Genomic DNA, 19324 nt, shown 5'->3' with positions numbered 1-19324 from the left:
CACTGGCTTCCAGTTGAAGCTCGCATCCGCTACAAGACCATGGTGCTTGCCTACGGAGCTGTGAGGGGAACGGCACCGCAGTACCTCCAGGCTCTGATCAGGCCCTACACCCAAACAAGGGCACTGCGTTCATCCACCTCTGGCCTGCTCGCCTCCCTACCACTGAGGAAGTACAGTTCTCGCTCAGCCCAGTCAAAACTGTTCGCTGCTCTGGCCCCCCAATGGTGGAACAAACTCCCTCACGACGCCAGGACAGCGGAGTCAATCACCACCTTCCGGAGACACCTGAAACCCCAGCTCTTTAAGGAATACCTAGGGTAGGATAAAGTAATCCTTCTCACCCCCCCCCCCCTTAAATGATTTAGATGCACTATTGTAAAGTGGCTGTTCCACTGGATGTCATAAGGTGAATTCACCAATTTGTAAGTCGCTCTGGATAAGAGCGTCTGCCAAATGACTTAAATGTAAATGGAGTCTGCCACTAGCACAGTCAGTGTAGTCAGCTCAGCTATCCCCATTGAGACCGTGTCTGTGCCTCGACCTAGGTTGGGCAAAACTAAACATGGAGTTGTTCGCCTTAGCAATCTCACTAGGATAAAGACCTCCCCCATTCCTGTCATTATTGAAAGAGATCATGATACCTCACATCTCAAAATAGGGCTACTTAATGCTAGAACCCTTACTTCAAAGGCAATTATAGTCAATGAACTAATCACCGATCATAATCTTGATGTGATTGGCCTGACTGAAACATGGCTTAAGCCCGATGAATTTACTGTGTTAAATGAGGCCTCACCTCCTGGCGACACTAGTGACCATATCCCCCGTGCATCCCGTAAAGGCGGAGGTGTTGCTAACATTTACAATAGCAAATTTCAATTTACAAAAAAATAAACAAATAAAAATAATGTTTTCGTCTTTTGAGCTTCTAGTCATGAAATCTATGCAGCCTACTCAATCACTTTTTATAGCTACTGTTTACAGGCCTCCTGGGCCATATACAGCTTTCCTCATTGAGTTCCCTGAATTCCTATCGGACCTTGTAGTCATAGCAGATAATATTCTAATCTTTGGTGACTTTAATATTCACATGGAAAAGTCCACAGACCCACTCCAAAAGGCTTTCGGAGCCATCATCGACTCAGTGGGTTTTGTTCAACATGTCTCTGGACCCACTCACTGTCACAGTCATACTCTGGACCTAGTTTTGTCCCATGGAATAAATGTTGTGGATCTTAATGTTTTTCCTCATAATCCTGGACTATCGGACCACCATTTTATTATGTTTGCAATTGCAACAAATAATCTGCTCAGACCCCAACCAAGGAACATCAAAAGTCGTGCTATAAATTCACAGACAACACAAAGATTCCTTGATGTCCTTCCAGATTCCCTCGGTCTACCCAAGGATGCCGGAGGACAAAAATCAGTTAACCACCTAACCGAGGAACTCAATTTAACTTTGCGCAATACGCTAGATGCAGTTGCACCCTTAAAAACATTTCTCATAAGAAACTAGCTCCCTTGTACACAGAAAATCCCCGAGCTCTGAAGCAAGCTTCCAGAAAATTGGAATGGAAATGGCGCCACACCAAACTGGAAGTCTTCCGACGAGCTTGGAAAGACAGTACCGTGCAGTACCGAAGAGCACGTACTGCTGCTCGATCATCCTATTTTTCTAACTTAATTGAGGAAAATAAGAACAATCTGAAATTCCTTTTTGATACTGTCGCAAAGCTAACTAAAAAGCAGCATTCCCCAAGAGAGGATGGCTTTCACTTCAGCAGTGATAAATTCATGAACTTCTTTGAGGAAAAGATCATGATTATTAGAAAGCAAATTACGGACTCCTCTTTAAATCTGCGTATTCCTTCAAAGCTCAGTTGTCCTGAGTCTGCACAACTCTGCCAAGACCTAGGATCAAGAGAGACGCTCAAGTGTTTTAGTACTATATCTCTTGACACAATGATGAAAGTAATCATGGCCTCTAAACCTTCAAGCTGCATACTGGACCCTATTCCAACTAAACTACTGAAAGAGCTGCTTCCTGTGCTTGGCCCTCCTATGTTGAACATAATAAACGGTTCTCTATCCACCGGATGTGTACCAAACTCACTAAAAGTGGCAGTAATAAAGCCTCTCTTGAAAAAGCCAAACCTTGACCCAGAAAATATAAAAAAACTACCGGCCTATATCGAATCTTCCATTCCTCTCAACATTTTTAGAAAAGGCTGTTGCGCAGCAACTCACTGCCTTCCTGAAGACAAACAATGTAGACGAAATGCTTCAGTCTGGTTTTAGACCCCATCATAGCACTGAGACTGCACTTGTGAAGGTGGTAAATTACCTTTTAATGGCATCAGACCGAGGCTCTGCATCTGTCCTCGTGCTCTGCATCTGTCCTCGTGCTCCTAGACCTTAGTGCTGCTTTTGATACCATCGATCACCACATTATTTTGGAGAGATTGTAAACCAAATTGGTCTACACGGACAAGTTCTGGCCTGGTTTAGATCTTATCTGTCGGAAAGATATCAGTTTGTCTCTGTGAATGGTTTGTCGTCTGACAAATCGTCTGTAAATTTCGGTGTTCCTCAAGGTTCCGTTTTAGGACCACTATTGTTTTCACTATATATTTTACCTCTTGGGGATGTCATTAGAAAACATAATGTTAACTTTCACTGCTATGCGGATCACACACAGCTGTACATTTCAATGAAACACGGTGAAGCCCCAAAATTGCCCTCGCTAGAAGCACGCATTTCTGACATAAGGAAGTGGATGGCTGCAAACTTTCTACTTTTAAACTCGGACAAAACAGAGATGCTTGTTCTCGGTCCCAAGAAACAAAGAGATCTGTTGAATCTGACAATTAATCTTAATGATTGTACAGTCATCTCAAATAAAACTGTGAAGGACCTCAGCGTTACTCAGGACCCTGATCTCTCTTTTGAAGAACATATCAAGACCATTTCAAGGACAGCTTTTTTCCATCTACGACACATTGCAAAAATCAGAAACTATTAATCCATGCTTTTGTCACTTCTAGGTTAGACTACTGCAATGCTCTAATTTCCGGCTACCCGGATAAAGCACTAAATAAACTTCAGTTAGTGCTAAATACGGCTGCTAGAATCCTGACTAGAACCAAAAAATTTGATCATGTTACTCCAGTGCTAGCCTCTATACACTGGCTTCCTGTCAAAGCAAGGGCTGATTTCAAGGTGTTACTGCTAACCTACAAAGCATTACATGGGCTTGCTCCTACCTATCTCTCTGATTTGGTCCTGCCGTACATACCTACACGTACGCTACGGTCACAAGACGCAGGCCTCCTAATTGTCCCTAGAATTTCTAAGCAAACAGCTGGAGGCAGGGCTTTCTCCAATAGAGCTCCATTTTTATGGAATGGTCTGCATACCCATATAAGAGACACAAACTCGGTCTCAACCTTTAAGTCTTTACTGAAGACTCATCTCTTCAGTGGGTCATATGATTGAGTGTAGTCTGGCCCAGGAGTGGGAAGGTGAACGGAAAGGCTCTGGAGCAACGAACCGCCCTTGCTGTCTCCCCTCTTTCCACTGGGATTCTCTGCCTCTGACCCTATTACAGGGGCTGAGTCACTGGCTTACTGGGGCTCTTTCATACCGTCCCTGGGAGGGGTGCGTCACTTGAGTGGGTTGAGTCACTGATGTGATCTTCCTGTCTGGGTTGGTGCCCCCCCCCTGGGGTTGTGCCTTGGCAGAGATCTTTGTGGGCTATACTCGGCCTTGTCTCAGGATGGTAAGTTGGTGGTTGAAGATATCCCTCTAGTGGTGTGGAGGCTGTGCTTAGGCAAAGTGGGTGGGGTTATATCCTTCCTGTTTGGCCCTGTCCGGGGGTGTCCTCAGATGGGGCCACAGTGTCTCCTGACCCCTCCTGACTCAGCCTCCAGTATTTATGCTGCAGTAGTTTCAGTAGTTTATGTGTCGGGGGGCTTGGGTCAGTTTGTTATATCTGGAGTACTTCTCCTGTCCTATTCGGTGTCCTGTGTGAATTTAAGTGTGCTCTTTCTCTCTCTCTCTTTCTCTCTCTCGGAGGACCTGAGCCCTAGGACCATGCCTCAGGACTACCTGACACGATGACTCCTTGCTGTCCCCAGTCCACCTGGCCGTGCTGCTGCTCCAGTTAACTGTTCTGCCTTATTATTATTGGACCATGCTGGTCATTTATGAACATTTGAAGATCTTGGCCATGTTCTGGCACAGCCAGAAGAGGACTGGCCACCCCAGATAGCCTGGTTCCTTCCTTGGTTTCTTCCTAGGTTTTGGCCTTTCTAGGGAGTTTTTCCTAGCCACCGTGCTTCTACACCTGCATTGCTTGCTGTTTGGGGTTTTAGGCTGGGTTTCTGTACAGCACTTTGAGATATCAGCTGATGTACGAAGGGCTACATAAATAAATTTGATTTGAAATCGGAGTAAATAGCCAGAATTAACAATGTCCATTGAAATGCACAACGACTATACCACTTAGCTAAGAATGATGTGAACAATCAAGTCAATAAACATTGCGTAGTTAGTTAATATACTGCCTGGCAAGTTTAATGTATTAGTATCCAACTAACATTAGGTAACTAGCTAACATACAGGTACATACTGCTGTAATGCTATGCGGTTCGTATGAATAGCACGGCAAACATTTTTGTCAGCCAACGTAACGTATTTGGAAAGTCATGACATTACTCAACATTTTATTGACATTTGTCATAATTAGTTAAAGCAAAGAATTTGTATCCGTTTCGTCGGACTTCGGCTGCATATTTTCTGCAATTTTCTTATAATCTGAAAACGTGAAGCCACGGCCATTTTCTGATGAATTGCATTGTGGGCCCTAAAAGCACAGAAATTGTGTACACTGCTTGTATACTTTGTATTTTGGCAAATTTAGTACGACATCTAGGAACTTTTGGCTAAATAACTATATCCATACTATGACCAATAAGCAAACTATATACTAAATTCAAGTCACAAATAGTACAGTTTGTATGAGTATTTCAACACAGCCTGAGTGTCAGTCAGTGAGTGAAGTGAAAGCTGCAATATGTAACTTTTTGGGCAACCTGACCAAATTCACATTGAAAGATTAACTATTTCTCTCTTATTGAAAGCAAGTCTAAGAGGTGGTAGATCCTGTTCTATTCCCATTCTTAAATTTTGTTTTTGTGTCTCTTACTTTCGGTTTTGTACACCAGCTTCAAACAGCTGAAAACACAATATTTTGGTTATTGAAAAGATACTTCACAGTGGTTTAGATGGTACAATGGTTCTGTACAGTATACTAGCTTGTTGTCACAAACTGAAATTAGGAGAACTATTCGAATTTTAGCAACCAGGAAATGGCAGAGTGATTTCTACATCGTGCACCTTGAATGGAGTGAATGTAATGAGAGGAGGGACATTGTACTCTGCTTGCCTTTTCTCGAGGCTGGTTGGTTAATCTCTCCCAGTTTTAGTGGTCGACGCCCTGTGGGAGGCACTAGGCTAAAGCTCCCTGGCTGAGTCTATCAGAGCGATTAGGATGTAATCCCCCGAGGGATCCACATGCTTCACAGGCGCGTAGAACACACAGGCGCATAGAACACACAGGCGCAGAGAACACACAGGCGCAGAGAACACACAGGCGCATAGAACACACAGGCGCATAGAACACACAGGCGCATAGAACACACAGGCGCATAGAACACACAGGCGCATAGAACACACAGGCTCAGATAGCAACATAAGCAGCATGAGCATGCAGTGCCAGTGTGAGAGTACTGTGTACCAGACTAGCCCTCTATTCTCCCTCCCATCTACTTCAATTTGCACCCCTCTCCCCATCTGACTCTTCTACAAGGCCCCAACTGTCTGCTGATAGATCAAATGGTTGTTTTTGGCTTGGGCTCTAGACCAGACAATTCAGAACCATATCACACTTGATTCTGCTGAGAAGCTATGGCTCCATATGTCCACAAGAGAGAAGGAAATCTGTGGGGTGCAACGACCCAATTTAAGCCATTGACGATAAGCCTTCACCATGGTCATACCATCATGTTTCCACTCTAATTAACCAAAATCACAATACAATAAATTGACACACACCCACAACAACTAGGTAACACAGTAGGTAGCCTAGTGGTTAGAGCATTGGCCTCGTAACCGAAAGGTTGCAAGATGGAATCCCTGAGCTGAAAAATCTGTCGTTCTGCCCCTGAACAAGGCAGTTTACCCACTGTTCCTAGGGGCCGTTAAATATAGGTAAGATAAAAAAAACAACAACCAGTACACAGACAAGCAAGCACATGTAAATAAACATGCACAGGCAACTAAATCCTTGTCTCCTCCCATCTCCACCCCAACATGCCCAGAATATCTCCTCAGTAATGCGCAGTGAACTCACTGCCAGTAGGTCTTATTTAAGATAGGCTCAAACAGCAAAGTGGTTAGCATGGCTAATGAAGAAAAGAGTTCAGAGCCAAGCCAGCTCTACTATCCGATATGCCTTTACACTTTACAGCCAGAACACAAGGCCTAGTCTGTGCACTAGAGATTAATCAGAATGGCCGATTAATTAGGACCGATTTCAAGTTTTCATAACAATCGGAAATCGGTATTTTTGGACACCGAATTTTTTGTATATATATTTTTTTACACCTTTATTTAACTAGGTAAGTCAGTCAAGAACAGATTCTTATGTTCAATGACGGCCTAGGAACGGTGGGTTAACTGCCTTGTTCAGGGGCAGAATGACAGATTTTTTACCTTGCCAGCTCGGGGATTCAATCTTGCAACCTTACAGTTAACTAGTCCAACGCTCTAACCACCTGATTACATTGCACTCCACGAGGAGACTGCCTGTTACACGAATGCAGCAAGAAGCCAAGGTAAGTTGCTAGCTAGCTACTTATCTTATAAAAACAATCATAATCACTAGTTAACTACACATGGTTGATGATATTACTAGTTTATCTAGAGTGTCCTGCGTTGCATATAATCAATGCGGTGCGTGTTCTGAAAAAGGACTGTCGTTGCTCCAATGTGTAACGAACCATAAACATCAATGTCTTTCTTAAAATCAATACACAAGTATATATTTTTAAACCTGCATATTTAGTTAATATTGCTTGCTAACATGACTCGTTGCAAAATGTGAAGACTATTTTTTCCTAACAAAGACAGCCAACTTCGCCAAACGGGGGATGATTTAACAAAAGCGCATTTGCAAAAAAGCACAATCGTTGCACGACTGTACCTAACCATAAACATCAATGCATTTCTTAAAATCAATAAAACAGAAGAAGTATATATTTTTAAACCTGCATATTTAGCTAAAAGAAATCCAGGTTAGCAGGCAAAATTAACCAGGTGAAATTGTGTCACTTCTCTTGCGTTCATTGCACGCAGAGTCAGTCTATATGCAACAGTTTGGGCCGCCTAATTTGACAGAATTTTACGTAATTATGACATAACATTGAAGGTTGTGCAATGTAACAGGAATATTTAGACTTGGGGATTCCACCCGTTAGATAAAATACGGAACGGTTCCGTATTTCACTGAAAGAATAAACGTCTTGTTTTCGAGATGATATTTCCGGATTAGACTATATTAATGACGTAAGGCTCGTACTTTTGTGTGTTATTATGTTATAATTAAGTCTATGATTTGATAGAGCAGTCTGACTGAGCGATGGTTGGCACCAGCAGGCTCGTAAGCATTCGTTCAAACAACACTTTCGTGCGTTTTGCCAGCAGCTCTTCGCTCTGCTTCAAGCATTGAGCTGTTTATGACTTCAAGCCTATCAACTCCAGAGATTAGGCTGGTGTAACTGATGTTAAATGGCTAGCTAGTTAGCAGGTTGTGTTCTAATAGCGTTTCAAACATCACTCGCTCTGAGACTTGGAGTGGTTGTTCCCCTTGCTCTGCATGGGTAACGCTGCTTCGAGGGTGGCTGTTGTCGATGTGTTCCTGGTTCGAGCCCAGGTAGGGCCAAGGAGAGGGACAGAAGCTATACGGTTACACTGGCAAAACTAAAGTGCCTATAAGAACATCCAATAGTCAAAGGTTAATGAAATACAAATGTTATAGAGAGAAATAGTCCTATAATAAACTACAACCTAAAACTTCTTACCTGGGAATATTGAAGACTCATGTTAAAAGGAACCACCAGCTTGTTCTCATGTTCTGAGCAAGGAACTTAAACGTTAGTTTTTCTACATGGCACATATTGCACTTTTACTTTCTTCTCCAACACTTTGTTTTTGCATTATTTAAACCAAATTGAACATGTTTCATTATTTATTTGAGGCTAATTGATTTTATTGATGTATTATATTAAGTTAAAATAAGTGTTTATTCAGTATTGTTGTAATTGTCATTATAACCTTTATTTAACTAGTCAAGTCAGTTAAGAACAAATTCTTATTTTCAATGACGGCCTAGGAACAGTGGGTTAACTGCCTGTTCAGGGGCAGAACAACAGATTTGTACCTTGTCAGCTTGGGGATTTGAACTTGCAACCTTCCGGCTACTAGTCCAACGCTCTAACCACTAGGCTACTCTGCCGCCCCGGAGAGTAGCCTTACAAATATATTTTTTAATTTTTTATTCATCCGATTAATCGGTATCGTCATTGAAAAATCATAATCGGTCGACCTCTACTGTGCACTGCTGAATATTATTTGACCTTAATTTGTATTCATTTCCATACAAGTCATCCATACAACTCTCTCCCATCTACAGACAGGCATTGATACAACCAAAAACTTTCATTAACATAGTCTACTGTACATTTGCATGCCCCATCCTTTATTTCCATACTACAGTTCACATTGATGTACCGACATGCTGCCACAGCAGTCTAATAACAACTAGCTTAGTAGCTGATACGTTTCCCCTAGGTTTTTTTAAGCAGCAGTGGAAAGGGTAGCTGTCCCCATAGACTTCCAGACATTGCGCTAACAGTAGTTACAAACTTCCTTCAAACTGTATGCAGTTCATTGGACTATGGGTAAGTAGAAAAGGGCTTAATTGCCAACGTCTTGCACTATCCCTTTAAAAAGCGCATCTCGGCAGAAATAGAAAATATTAAAAAAAATGCTATCATATTGTTTTTGGGCCATGGCAACAATTTGGGCCACTGCTGCTAAGTGAATATAGAGGAAACACTGGCTGACACGTTCAGCTGACAGGAAAAGACTGAGGTGCTAACTCAACATCAGATCGGCTTCTGTGTTCAAACAAGCCGACCAGATAGACATCCCCTTGAAAGTTGCCTAGTAGAGGTCATGCATACACCATGGGGATCTGCCATCAACTCTGTCTCCTTCTAGATCTGCTGATGTGCGCTCGCCGGGCCGCCTGTTTGTTTAGAACGTGGCTATTACAGGGCCCTATATAAAAAAATAATAATAATTAAAAATAAAAATTCGGTTGAATTTCTTCCACAAATTCTGTTTTCTCCATTTAGTTTTTTAAGTTAAGGTTATTGCTCTACAAATCACATTTAATAGAATATCGAATTTGGTTGTTTTTCTAAGACCACAGCAATGCCAGAAACAGCAGGAGACCACTTTTGAGGTCTGGGAAACATTTTGAATTTTGGGTGTAGTTACCCTTTTACTCAACTGGGCACCAGCCAGAGACCTTCATTTGTTTTGCAAACACTACAATCACGAGTGCTACAGAAACCCCGCTAACCAAATAGCCACTGGATTGATGCAAATAATCATTCTGCCAGGAAGGCATAGACTACTTTATAGTTCATATGTAATTGAAAAGGTTTTTGGGAAAGCCTTTCCATTTACCAGAAGGCGGTTGTCATTACATTAGCATCATCACTAACAGCTACACAAAGTGGTAGACAAATGTGCACACAGACAGGGGCATTCCTGTGCCGCTGCTCTTTGGAAAACTGAAGGAATATACAAATCACTGATGTATTTTGTTCATGTCACATGATAATCTCAGGAAAATTAAGGAATTTTCTAATAAATTCAATGGAGTTAGTTGATGTCATAAATTTAATACATTTTTTATATTGTTGAATTCCGTTTCAATGTCTTGATTCTGTTGCCGTCTGCAACGCAGATTTTATAGGTCCCTATAATATTACCATATACTAGGGTGCATCTGTGTTGTTAGGGAGTGTCTGTATAATTATGAAGTTGGGCAATATTTACATAATATTAGTGAACTGTTAAGTGGTTGCAGAGGAGCACTCTGGCTTGCTCTTGGCAGAACCCCTGATACACACAAGACATGTGCAGATGCCCTGTCTCCTGCCCGCTGCCAATCACTCTGCGCCCGTTAATCAGGCAGAGTGTGAACAAGAGCCGACCCTCCCACTGTCCATCTCTCACGCCATCTGATGAGCTACTGCCACTGACCTTCACATTCCCTGAGACTGCTTTCCCAGCCAGAGAAGCATCATCTTGCCTACTGGGAAGTGGTTGGTTATTTAGAAACAAAACCACAACTATGGGGCAAAACAGACAGGGTTGGATTAGACCAGGAGTCTCCAACCCTGTTTCTGGAGATCTACCCTCCTGAAGGTTTCCACTCCCCAGTTGTAACTAACCTGATTTGGCTTATCAACCAGCTAATTATTGGAATCAGGTGTGCTAGGCTTGGGTTGGAGTGAAAACCTACAGGAGGGTAGCTCTCCAGGAACAGGGTTGGAGAGCCCTGGCTTAGACTGTGAACATGTAAAATATATTTTTGCCATATCCAACAATCCTGAATGAATGTTGCCTATTGGGTCCAAGAGAAGGCTACTCTGGTCCACTTGCTTTGCCTCGAAACTCAAAACTTATTGATGTAAACATTTGGCCAGCATGAAAGCGCTGACTTACCAAAGAAAACAAGATAACAGTTAACAAAATAATTACCCCAAAAGGTTCAAAGGAGCAAGCATACTGTAATGATAGGTCTTCTTCATATTGTTACTCAAGTGAATAAAGTCTGAAGATGTTAATATAAACTAATTATAGCATGTGGAACCACTAGGCAAAGCTACAGAAATCCCCCATGCAGAGATGAAAAATGCATTTGTTAAAGGCCACTTCAAACCAGGGAGGAAGAACATAACTGTGATTATACAGACAGACAGAAGGACTATGAGGTTAGAGGCTAAGAATGTGTGGGAAGGTGAAAATCAAAAGCCTATCTCTGTACAGTTTGTGGTCAAGATAAAGAGGTCCAATTACACATTTCTAGTGGAAAACCACAGAAGCTCACTGAGGTTGGTGGAATATCCCACCTATATGAGAAAGTTAGGGTGGTAGGTCAAATAGTAGCTGATGAGGTCATCATCAATTCAGTTAACACGCTTTAATACTTACAGTGGCAAGTGAGTTGACCACTTTCTCTCCAGTTTGAACTTTGTAAACTATTAAATGGATTTTAATATTCATGTTTACAAAGAGACTGACTCCAAGGACATTGAATTTATGAATCTTTTGAGCTCCATGGACTTTATCCAACATGTTACTGGGCCCATCCATAACCGCAGCCATAATCTGGATGTGGTTATTACCAAGGGGCTTTCTACTGACATATCCTCTATTGTTGATGTTGCTTTATCTGATCATGACTGTGTTTTTTACTAGCTTGTAGCCCATAGCACAGGGTATTAATGAACTCATTATTAAGAAACGCTATCTGTAAATGATCTTAGAGCCAACACAGATGCCAAACAGCTCTCGGTCCTTGTACTCTTGGATTTAGTGGTGCATTTGACACTGTTGACCATAATGTCCTTCTGGACTGACTGGAGAGGAGGGTCGGCCTCTACGGTCAAGTTCTAAATAACAAGGCTAATCTGAAAACAAGGCTCCCTAAATTCTATCAGCATATCGATTGCGCGACCCGGGCTGGCAAAACCCTAGATCATTGTTATTCTAACTTCCGCGACGCATATAAGGCCCTCCCCCACCCTCCTTTTATTAAAGCTGACCACGACTCCATTTTGTTGCTCTCAGCCTATAGACAGAAACTAAAAACAGGAAGCACCCGAGCTTTGGAATGTTCAACATTGGTCTGACCGATCGGATTCCACACTTCAAGATTGCTTCGATCACGTGGACTGGGATATGTTCCAGTCCTCGCTCAGTGAGCGAGTTTATTAGCAAGAGCATAGGTGAGGTTGTACCCACAGCGTCTAATTAAAACATTCCCCAACCAGAAACCGTGGATTGATGGCAGCATTCGCGCAAAACTTAAAGCGTGAACCACTGCCTTTAATCAGGGCAAGGTGACCGGAAACATGACCGAATACAAACAGTGTAGCTATTCCCTCTGCAAGGCAATCAAACAAAATAAGCATCAGTATAGAGACAAAGTAGAGTCGCAATTCAACGGCTCAGACACGAGAGGTATGTGGCAGGGTCTCCAGTCAATCACGGAGTACAAAAGAAAAACAAGCCCCGTCGCAGACCACGATGTCTTGCTCACAGACAAACTAAACAACTTCTTTGCTTGCTTGAGGACAATACAGTGCCGCTGACAAAGCCCGCTACCAAAAACTGCGGGCTCTCCTTCACTGCAGCCAACATGAGTAAAACATTTAAACGTGTTAACCCTCGCAAGGCCGCAGGCCCAGACGGCATCCCCAACCGCGTCCTCAGAGCATGCACAGACCAGCTGGCTGGTGTGTTTACGGACATATTCAATCAATCCTTATTCCAGTCTGCTGTTCCCACATGCTTCAAGCGGGCCACCATTGTTCCTGTTCCCAAAAAAGCTAACTAGTCAAGGACCGTATCACCTCCACCCTACCTGACACCCTAAACCCACTCCAATTTGCTTACCGCCCCAATAGGTCCACAGAAAAGGCAATCGCAATCACACTGCCCTAACCCATCTGGACAAGAGGAATACCTTTGTAAGAATGCTGTTCATCGACTACAGCTCAGCATTGAACACCATAGTACCCTCCAAACCCGTCAATAAGCTTGAGACCCTGGGTCTCGACCCCGCCCTGTGCAACTGGGTCCTGGACTTCCTGAAAGGCCACCACCAGGTGGTGAGGGTAGGTACCAACATCTCCACCGCGCTGACCCTCAACACTGGGGCCCCACAGGGGTGCGTTCTGAGCCCTCTCCTGTACACCCTATTCACCCATGACTGTGTGGCCATGCACACCTCCAACTCAATCATAGAGTTTGCAGACGACACTACAGTGGTAGGCTTTATTACCAACAACGACGAGACGGCCTACAGGGAGGAGGTGAGGGCCCTCGGAGTGTGGTGTCAGGAAAATAACCTCACACTCAACGTCAACAAAACAAAGGAGATGATTGTGGACTTCAGGAAACAGCAGAGGGAGCACCCCCCTATCCACATTGACGGGACAGTAGTGGTTAGGGTGGAAAGTTAAGTTCCTCTGCGTACACATTACGGACAAACTGGAATGGTCGACCCACACAGACAGCGTGGTGAAGAAGGCGCCTCTTTAACCTCTGGAGGCTGAAGAAATTTGGCTTGTCACCAAACACACTCAAACTTTTACAGATGCACTATCGAGAGCATCCTGTCGGGCTGTATCACCGCCTGGGACAGCAACTGCTCCGCCCATAACCATAAGGCTCTTCAGAGGGTAGTGAGGCCTGCACAACACATCACCGGGGGCAAAATACTTGCCCTTCAGGACACCTACACCACCCGATGTCACAGGAAGGCCAAAATGATCATAAAGGACAACAACCACCCGAGCCAATGCCTGTTTACCCTGTTATCATCCAGAAGGCGAGGTGAGTACAGGTGCATCAAAGCTAGGACCCAGAGACTGAAAAACAGCTTCTATCTCAAGGCCATCAGACAGTTAAACAGCCATCACTAACATTGAGTGGCTGCTGCCAACATACTGACTCAACTCTAGCCACTTTAAGATGGAAAAATGTATGCAATAAATATATCACAAGCCACTTTAAACAATGCCACTTTATATGTTTACATACCCTACATTACTCATCTCGTATGTATATACTGTACTCTATACCATCTACTGCATCTTGCCTATGCCGTTCGGCCATCACTCATTCACATATTCTTATGTACATATTCTTATTCATTCCTTTACACTTGTGTGTGTATATAAGGTAGTTGTTGTGAAATTGTTAGGTTAGATTACTTGTTAGATATTACTGCATGGTCGGAACTAGAAGCACAAGCATTTCGCTACACTCGCATTAACATCTGCTAACCATGTGTATGAGACATACAAAATTTGATTTGAAAAAGGTTTAGGAGCCATTTAACCGGTCAAGTGTTAGTCACCCCTGGTGAACATAACGTTGGATTTTTACATGGCACTTTTACTTTCTCCAACACTTTGTTTTTGCATCATTTATACCAAAATGAACATGTTTCATTATCTATTTGAGGCTAAATTGATTTTATTGATGTATTAATGTTAAGTTAAAATAAGTGTTCATTCAGTAGTTGTAATTGTCATTATTACACGTGTGTGTGTGTGTGTGTGTGTATATATTTTAAAAGAATACAACAACAAAAAAAGTGGCCAATTAATCGGTATCGGCTTTTTTTGCTCCTCCAAAGGTGTTTGATTGGAGGACCAATAATTGGTATCGGTGATGAAAAAAAATCATAAAAATCGGTCGACCTCTACATGGACACAAGTCATTTTTTCAACAATTGTTTACAGACAGATTATTTCACTGCATCACAATTCCAGTGAGTCAGAAGTTTACATACACCAAGTTGAATGCGCCTTTAAAAAGCTTGGAAAATTCCAGAAAATTATGTCATGGCTTTAGAAGCTTCTGATAGGCTAATTGACATCATTTGAGTCAATTGGAGGTGTACCTGTGGATGTATTTCAAGGCCTACCTTCAAACTCAGTGCCTCTTTGCTTGACATCATGAGAAAATCAAAAGAAATCAGCCAAGACCTCACAAAAAAATTTGTAGACCTCCACAACTCTGGTTCATCCTTGGGAGCAATTTCCAAACACCTGAAGGTACCGCGTTCATCCGTACAAACAATAGTACACAAGTATAAACACCATGGGACCACGCAGCCTTCATGCCGCTCAGGAATAAGACGCGTTCTGTCTCCTAACGATGAACGTACTTCGGAGCAAAAAGTGGAAATAAATTCCAGAACAGCAGCAAAGGACCTTGTGAAGATAATGGAGGAAACAGGCACAAAACTATCTATACCCACAGTAAAATGAGTCCTATAACAACATAACCTGAAATGCCACTCAGTAAGGAAGAAGCCACTGCTCCAAAACTGCCATAAAAAAGCCAGACTACAGTTTGCAACTGCACATGGGAAAAAAGATCATACATTTTGGAGAAATGTCCTCTGCTCTGATGAAACAAAAATAGAACTGTTTGGCCATAAGAACACCATCCCAACCGTGAAGCACGGGGGTGGCAGCATCATGTTGTGGGGGTGTTGTGTTGCAGGAGGGACTGATCCACTTCACAAAATATATGGCATCATGAGGCAGGAAAATTATGTGGATACATTGAAGCAACATCTCAAGACATCAGTCAGGAAGTTAAAGCTTGGTCACAAATGGGTCTTCCGAATGGACAATGACCCCAAGCATACTTCCAAAGTTGTGGCGAAATGTCTTAAGGACAACAAAGTCAAGGTATTGGAGTGGCCATCACAAAGCCCTGACCTCAATCCCATATAAAATCTGTGTGCAGAACTGAAAAAGCGTGTGCGAGCAAGGAAACCTACAAACCTGACTCAGTTACACCGGCTCAGTCAGGAGGAATAGGCCAAAATTCACCCAACTTATTTTGGGGAGCTTGTGGAAGGCTACCCGAAACAGTCAAATCAAATTTTATTGGTCACATACACATGGTTAGCAATGTTAATGCGAGTGTAGTAAAATGCTTGTGTTTCTAGTTCCGACCACACAGTAATATCTAACAAGTAATCTAACAATTTCACAACAACTACTTTATACACACCAGTGTAAAGGAATGAATATGAATATGTACATATAAGTATATGGATGAGCGATGGCTGAACGGCATAGGCAAGATGCAGTAGATTGCATAGAGTACAGTGTATACATATGAGATGAGTTAATGTAGGGTATGTAAACATTATACAAAGTGGCATTGTTTAAAGTGACTAGTTATACATTTATTACATCCAATTTTGAATGATTAAAGTGGCTAGAGATTTGAGTCAGTATGTTGCCAGCAGTCACTTAATGTCAGTGATGGCTGTTTAACAGTGAAGGCCTTGAGATTGAAAAACAGCTTCTGTCTCACGATCCCAGCTTTGATGCACCTGTACTGACCTCGCCTTCTGGATGATAGCGGGGTGAACAGGCAGTGGCTCGGGTGGTTGCTGTCCTTGATGTTCTTTTTGGCCTTCCTGTGACATCGGGTGGTGTAGGTGTCATGGAGGGCGGGTAGTTTGCCCCCGGTGATGCGTTGTGCAGGCCTCACTACCCTCTGGAGAGCCTTGCGGTTGTGGGCGGAGCAGTTGCCGTACCAGGCGGTGATACAGCCCGACGGGATGTTCTCGATTGTGCATCTGTAAAAGTTTGTGAGTGGTTTTTGGTGACAAGCCAAATTTCTTCAGCCTCCTGAGGTTGAAGAGGCGCCGTTGCGCCTTCTTCACCACGCTGTCTGTGTGGGTGGACCATTTCAGTTTGTTTGTGATGTGTACGCAGAGGAACTTAAAACTTTCCACCTTCTTCACTACTGTCCCGTCAATGTGTATAGGGGGGTGCTCCCTCTGTTGTTTCCTGAAGTCCACGATCATCTCCTTTGTGTTGTTGACATTGAGTGTGAGGTTATTTTCCTGACACCACACTCCGTTTGATCCAAGTTAAACAATTTAAAGGCAATCCTACCAAATACTAATTGAGTATGTAAACTTCTGACCCACTGGGAATGTGATGAAAGAAATTAAAAGCTTAAATAAATAATTCTCTACTATTATTCTGACATTTTACATTCCTAAAATAAAGTGGTGTTACTAACTGACCTAAGACAGGGCATTTGTACTAGGATTAAATGTCAGGAATTGTGAAAAACTGAGTTTAAATGTATTTAGCTAAGGTGTATGTAAACTTCCGACTTCAACTGTGTGTGAGATAATATAACCCCTTGACAGCATTATCAGAAAGCACAACAAGATACACAACTTTACATTTGTGCCACCAGAGGATTTTAGCTCCACAAATCAATTATTAGACTACATTAGTGATTAAAATACTTTGATGACTCACAACTTCCTCCAGCTAAATCAAGACAAGACGGAGGTACTTATTGTCTGAGCCAAAGCACAGAGAGAATCTAGCCGCACATTTGAATTCACAGGCAATAAAGATAAAACACCAGGTAAAAAACCTGATTTAGATTCTGAACTAAATTTCCGTCAACTGCAAAACATACAGAATGCTGCAGCACACGTAATGACCAAGATGGAGAGCACACATTACACCAGTTTTAAGGTTTGCACTGGCTGCCTGTGAGATTTAGAATACATTTTAAGATTCTTCTATTGGTTTTTAAAATCAACCCACAATTGTGCACCAAAATACATGTCAGGCATGCTTTAATGGTATCTACCTCGTAGGTCCCTCAGTGATTATGCCCCCAGCCCCTGGAATAGCCTGCCGGAGAACCTGAAGATGCTGAAGATGCTTTCCTGTAAAGCATATTGTCTGAAATGTGCTGTATAAATAAAGCTTGACTTGACCAATGCATGGTAGTTCCATTATCCATATTGACTGTATGTAACCCTGTATTGTTTTGTGATAAATGTAATACAACGCTGGGCTTGTTGGGAGACCCAAGACAAATTTCCTCAAGGCGAAACAGTCTAGGCTGTGAGAATCTTAATGGGTGGAAGGATAGAAGACAGAACTGTGTACTGAAAAATGTATTGAATGGTATGAGTCAGCGAGGGGAGACAGATGGAGTTATTTGCAATGCAGACTCGCCTGCCACTTCACATCATCTTCTCAGAGGCAACCTGCCCAATTGGCATGGATTTGATGATAAGTGAGCAGACATCATATGAGTGCTGTCTCACGCTCCAACTCTTCTTATCAGTTGTGAGCATATGCAATGTGTCATGTAGGCGTCTGTACTGCATATTTCACATACCATATTTATTAATGTATTTTTGAGATGTTGTTAATGTGCGATAGAAATTTCCCCCCTGGGAAATTTCCCCCCAGGTATTTAGATTATTTCTAAATACCTGGCATCATACCGTTCTTAGAAATGAATGTTGTGTCTGTACATTTCTTGGTCCAACCAACACTGACAAACAACAGAATGATGACAATTCAGTGTTGATAACCCTTAACAAAACGGTGTATCAATGTAAGCAGCGGGGACTGAACAAGTGCTGGCTTCAAGTGACAAACAAGTTCCAGCTGATCTCCAAAACTCAAAACATTAATTGACATTCAGCCTGCCATTTGCAAAGAAGGGGAAAGAAAGCAGTAACTGGCAGCCCCTGTAGGCTATAATTTCACGTTAGATAATGGTGGCCAGTGAATTGTTGAGAGCTGATTAAGCAAGTCTCAGACCTAATGTTAAATTTAGACACATTTGGCCAAATATTACTTTCGCTTAGTTCAAATGTATCTAATTTCGGTAATTAGCTAGCTTTATATAATGTATTGGCTAATCTCTGATCTGGCTAAAGGAGCTAACTAGGGGATTGACGTCTTAATTTTGCCATCTGTGTCTGTTCAACTGTGACAATGTTTTCTAACGTTAGATAACCAACGTTAACGTACTTATTATTTATTTTTTCACCTTTATTTAACCAGGTAGGCCAGTTGAGAACAACTTCTCATTTACAACTGTGACCTGGCCAAGATAAAGCAAAGCAGTGCGACAAAAACAGTTACACATAAACAAACGTACAGTCAATAACACAATCCTTGATGGCTATTCGCAGTTGTAATTACTCACCTTGTCCTCGGGAATTAGGGTTTCGCTGTCCTTTTTCATGTCTTTCTGCCCGAGGGCCGAATTAAAGGATACCTTCACCATCGTGAAATTTGCACTAGTTGATTTCAAAATAACAGAGCGAGTGTGTTTAGCACGTCGAAGTTGTTTGGAATCGTGCTGCTGTAGCTAGCTCCTATGACCGCGCAGATAAACACACACAGCTCTTGCTGCCGGACTCAACCAAATATTCTCCTCAACTCAACAGCTGAGCGCGGAGCACCTAACTTCCAGAGAATACTATTTTCTTCTGTATAGATGTGGCTCCGCCTCTTTCTATTTTTGCCTCAGTGACTTCGCCAACAGAATGCCTTTTCACTCCTTTCCAACAGACGTCGCT

General features: G+C 42.5%; 1 protein-coding gene across 1 annotated transcript in view; it reads right to left on the bottom strand.

Annotated features, from left to right (window-relative positions):
- LOC135547527 (integral membrane protein 2B-like) overlaps window positions 1-19230 on the bottom strand; it is a 34154-nt gene extending 14924 nt beyond the window's left edge. Inside the window, exon 1 of the mRNA XM_064976604.1 lies at window positions 18949-19230. Within this exon, the coding sequence (XP_064832676.1) occupies window positions 18949-19029 (81 nt within the window). The 5' untranslated portion in view covers window positions 19030-19230. The remainder of the gene's footprint in view (window positions 1-18948) is intronic.
- Window positions 19231-19324: the final 94 nt, after the last annotated feature.

The sequence above is a fragment of the Oncorhynchus masou genome, chromosome 10, assembly GCF_036934945.1.
Source record: "Oncorhynchus masou masou isolate Uvic2021 chromosome 10, UVic_Omas_1.1, whole genome shotgun sequence".
Classification (NCBI taxonomy): Eukaryota; Metazoa; Chordata; class Actinopteri; order Salmoniformes; family Salmonidae; genus Oncorhynchus; species Oncorhynchus masou.
Note: the sequence above shows the minus strand (reverse complement) of the source record. Positions and strands in the feature narration are given on the sequence as shown.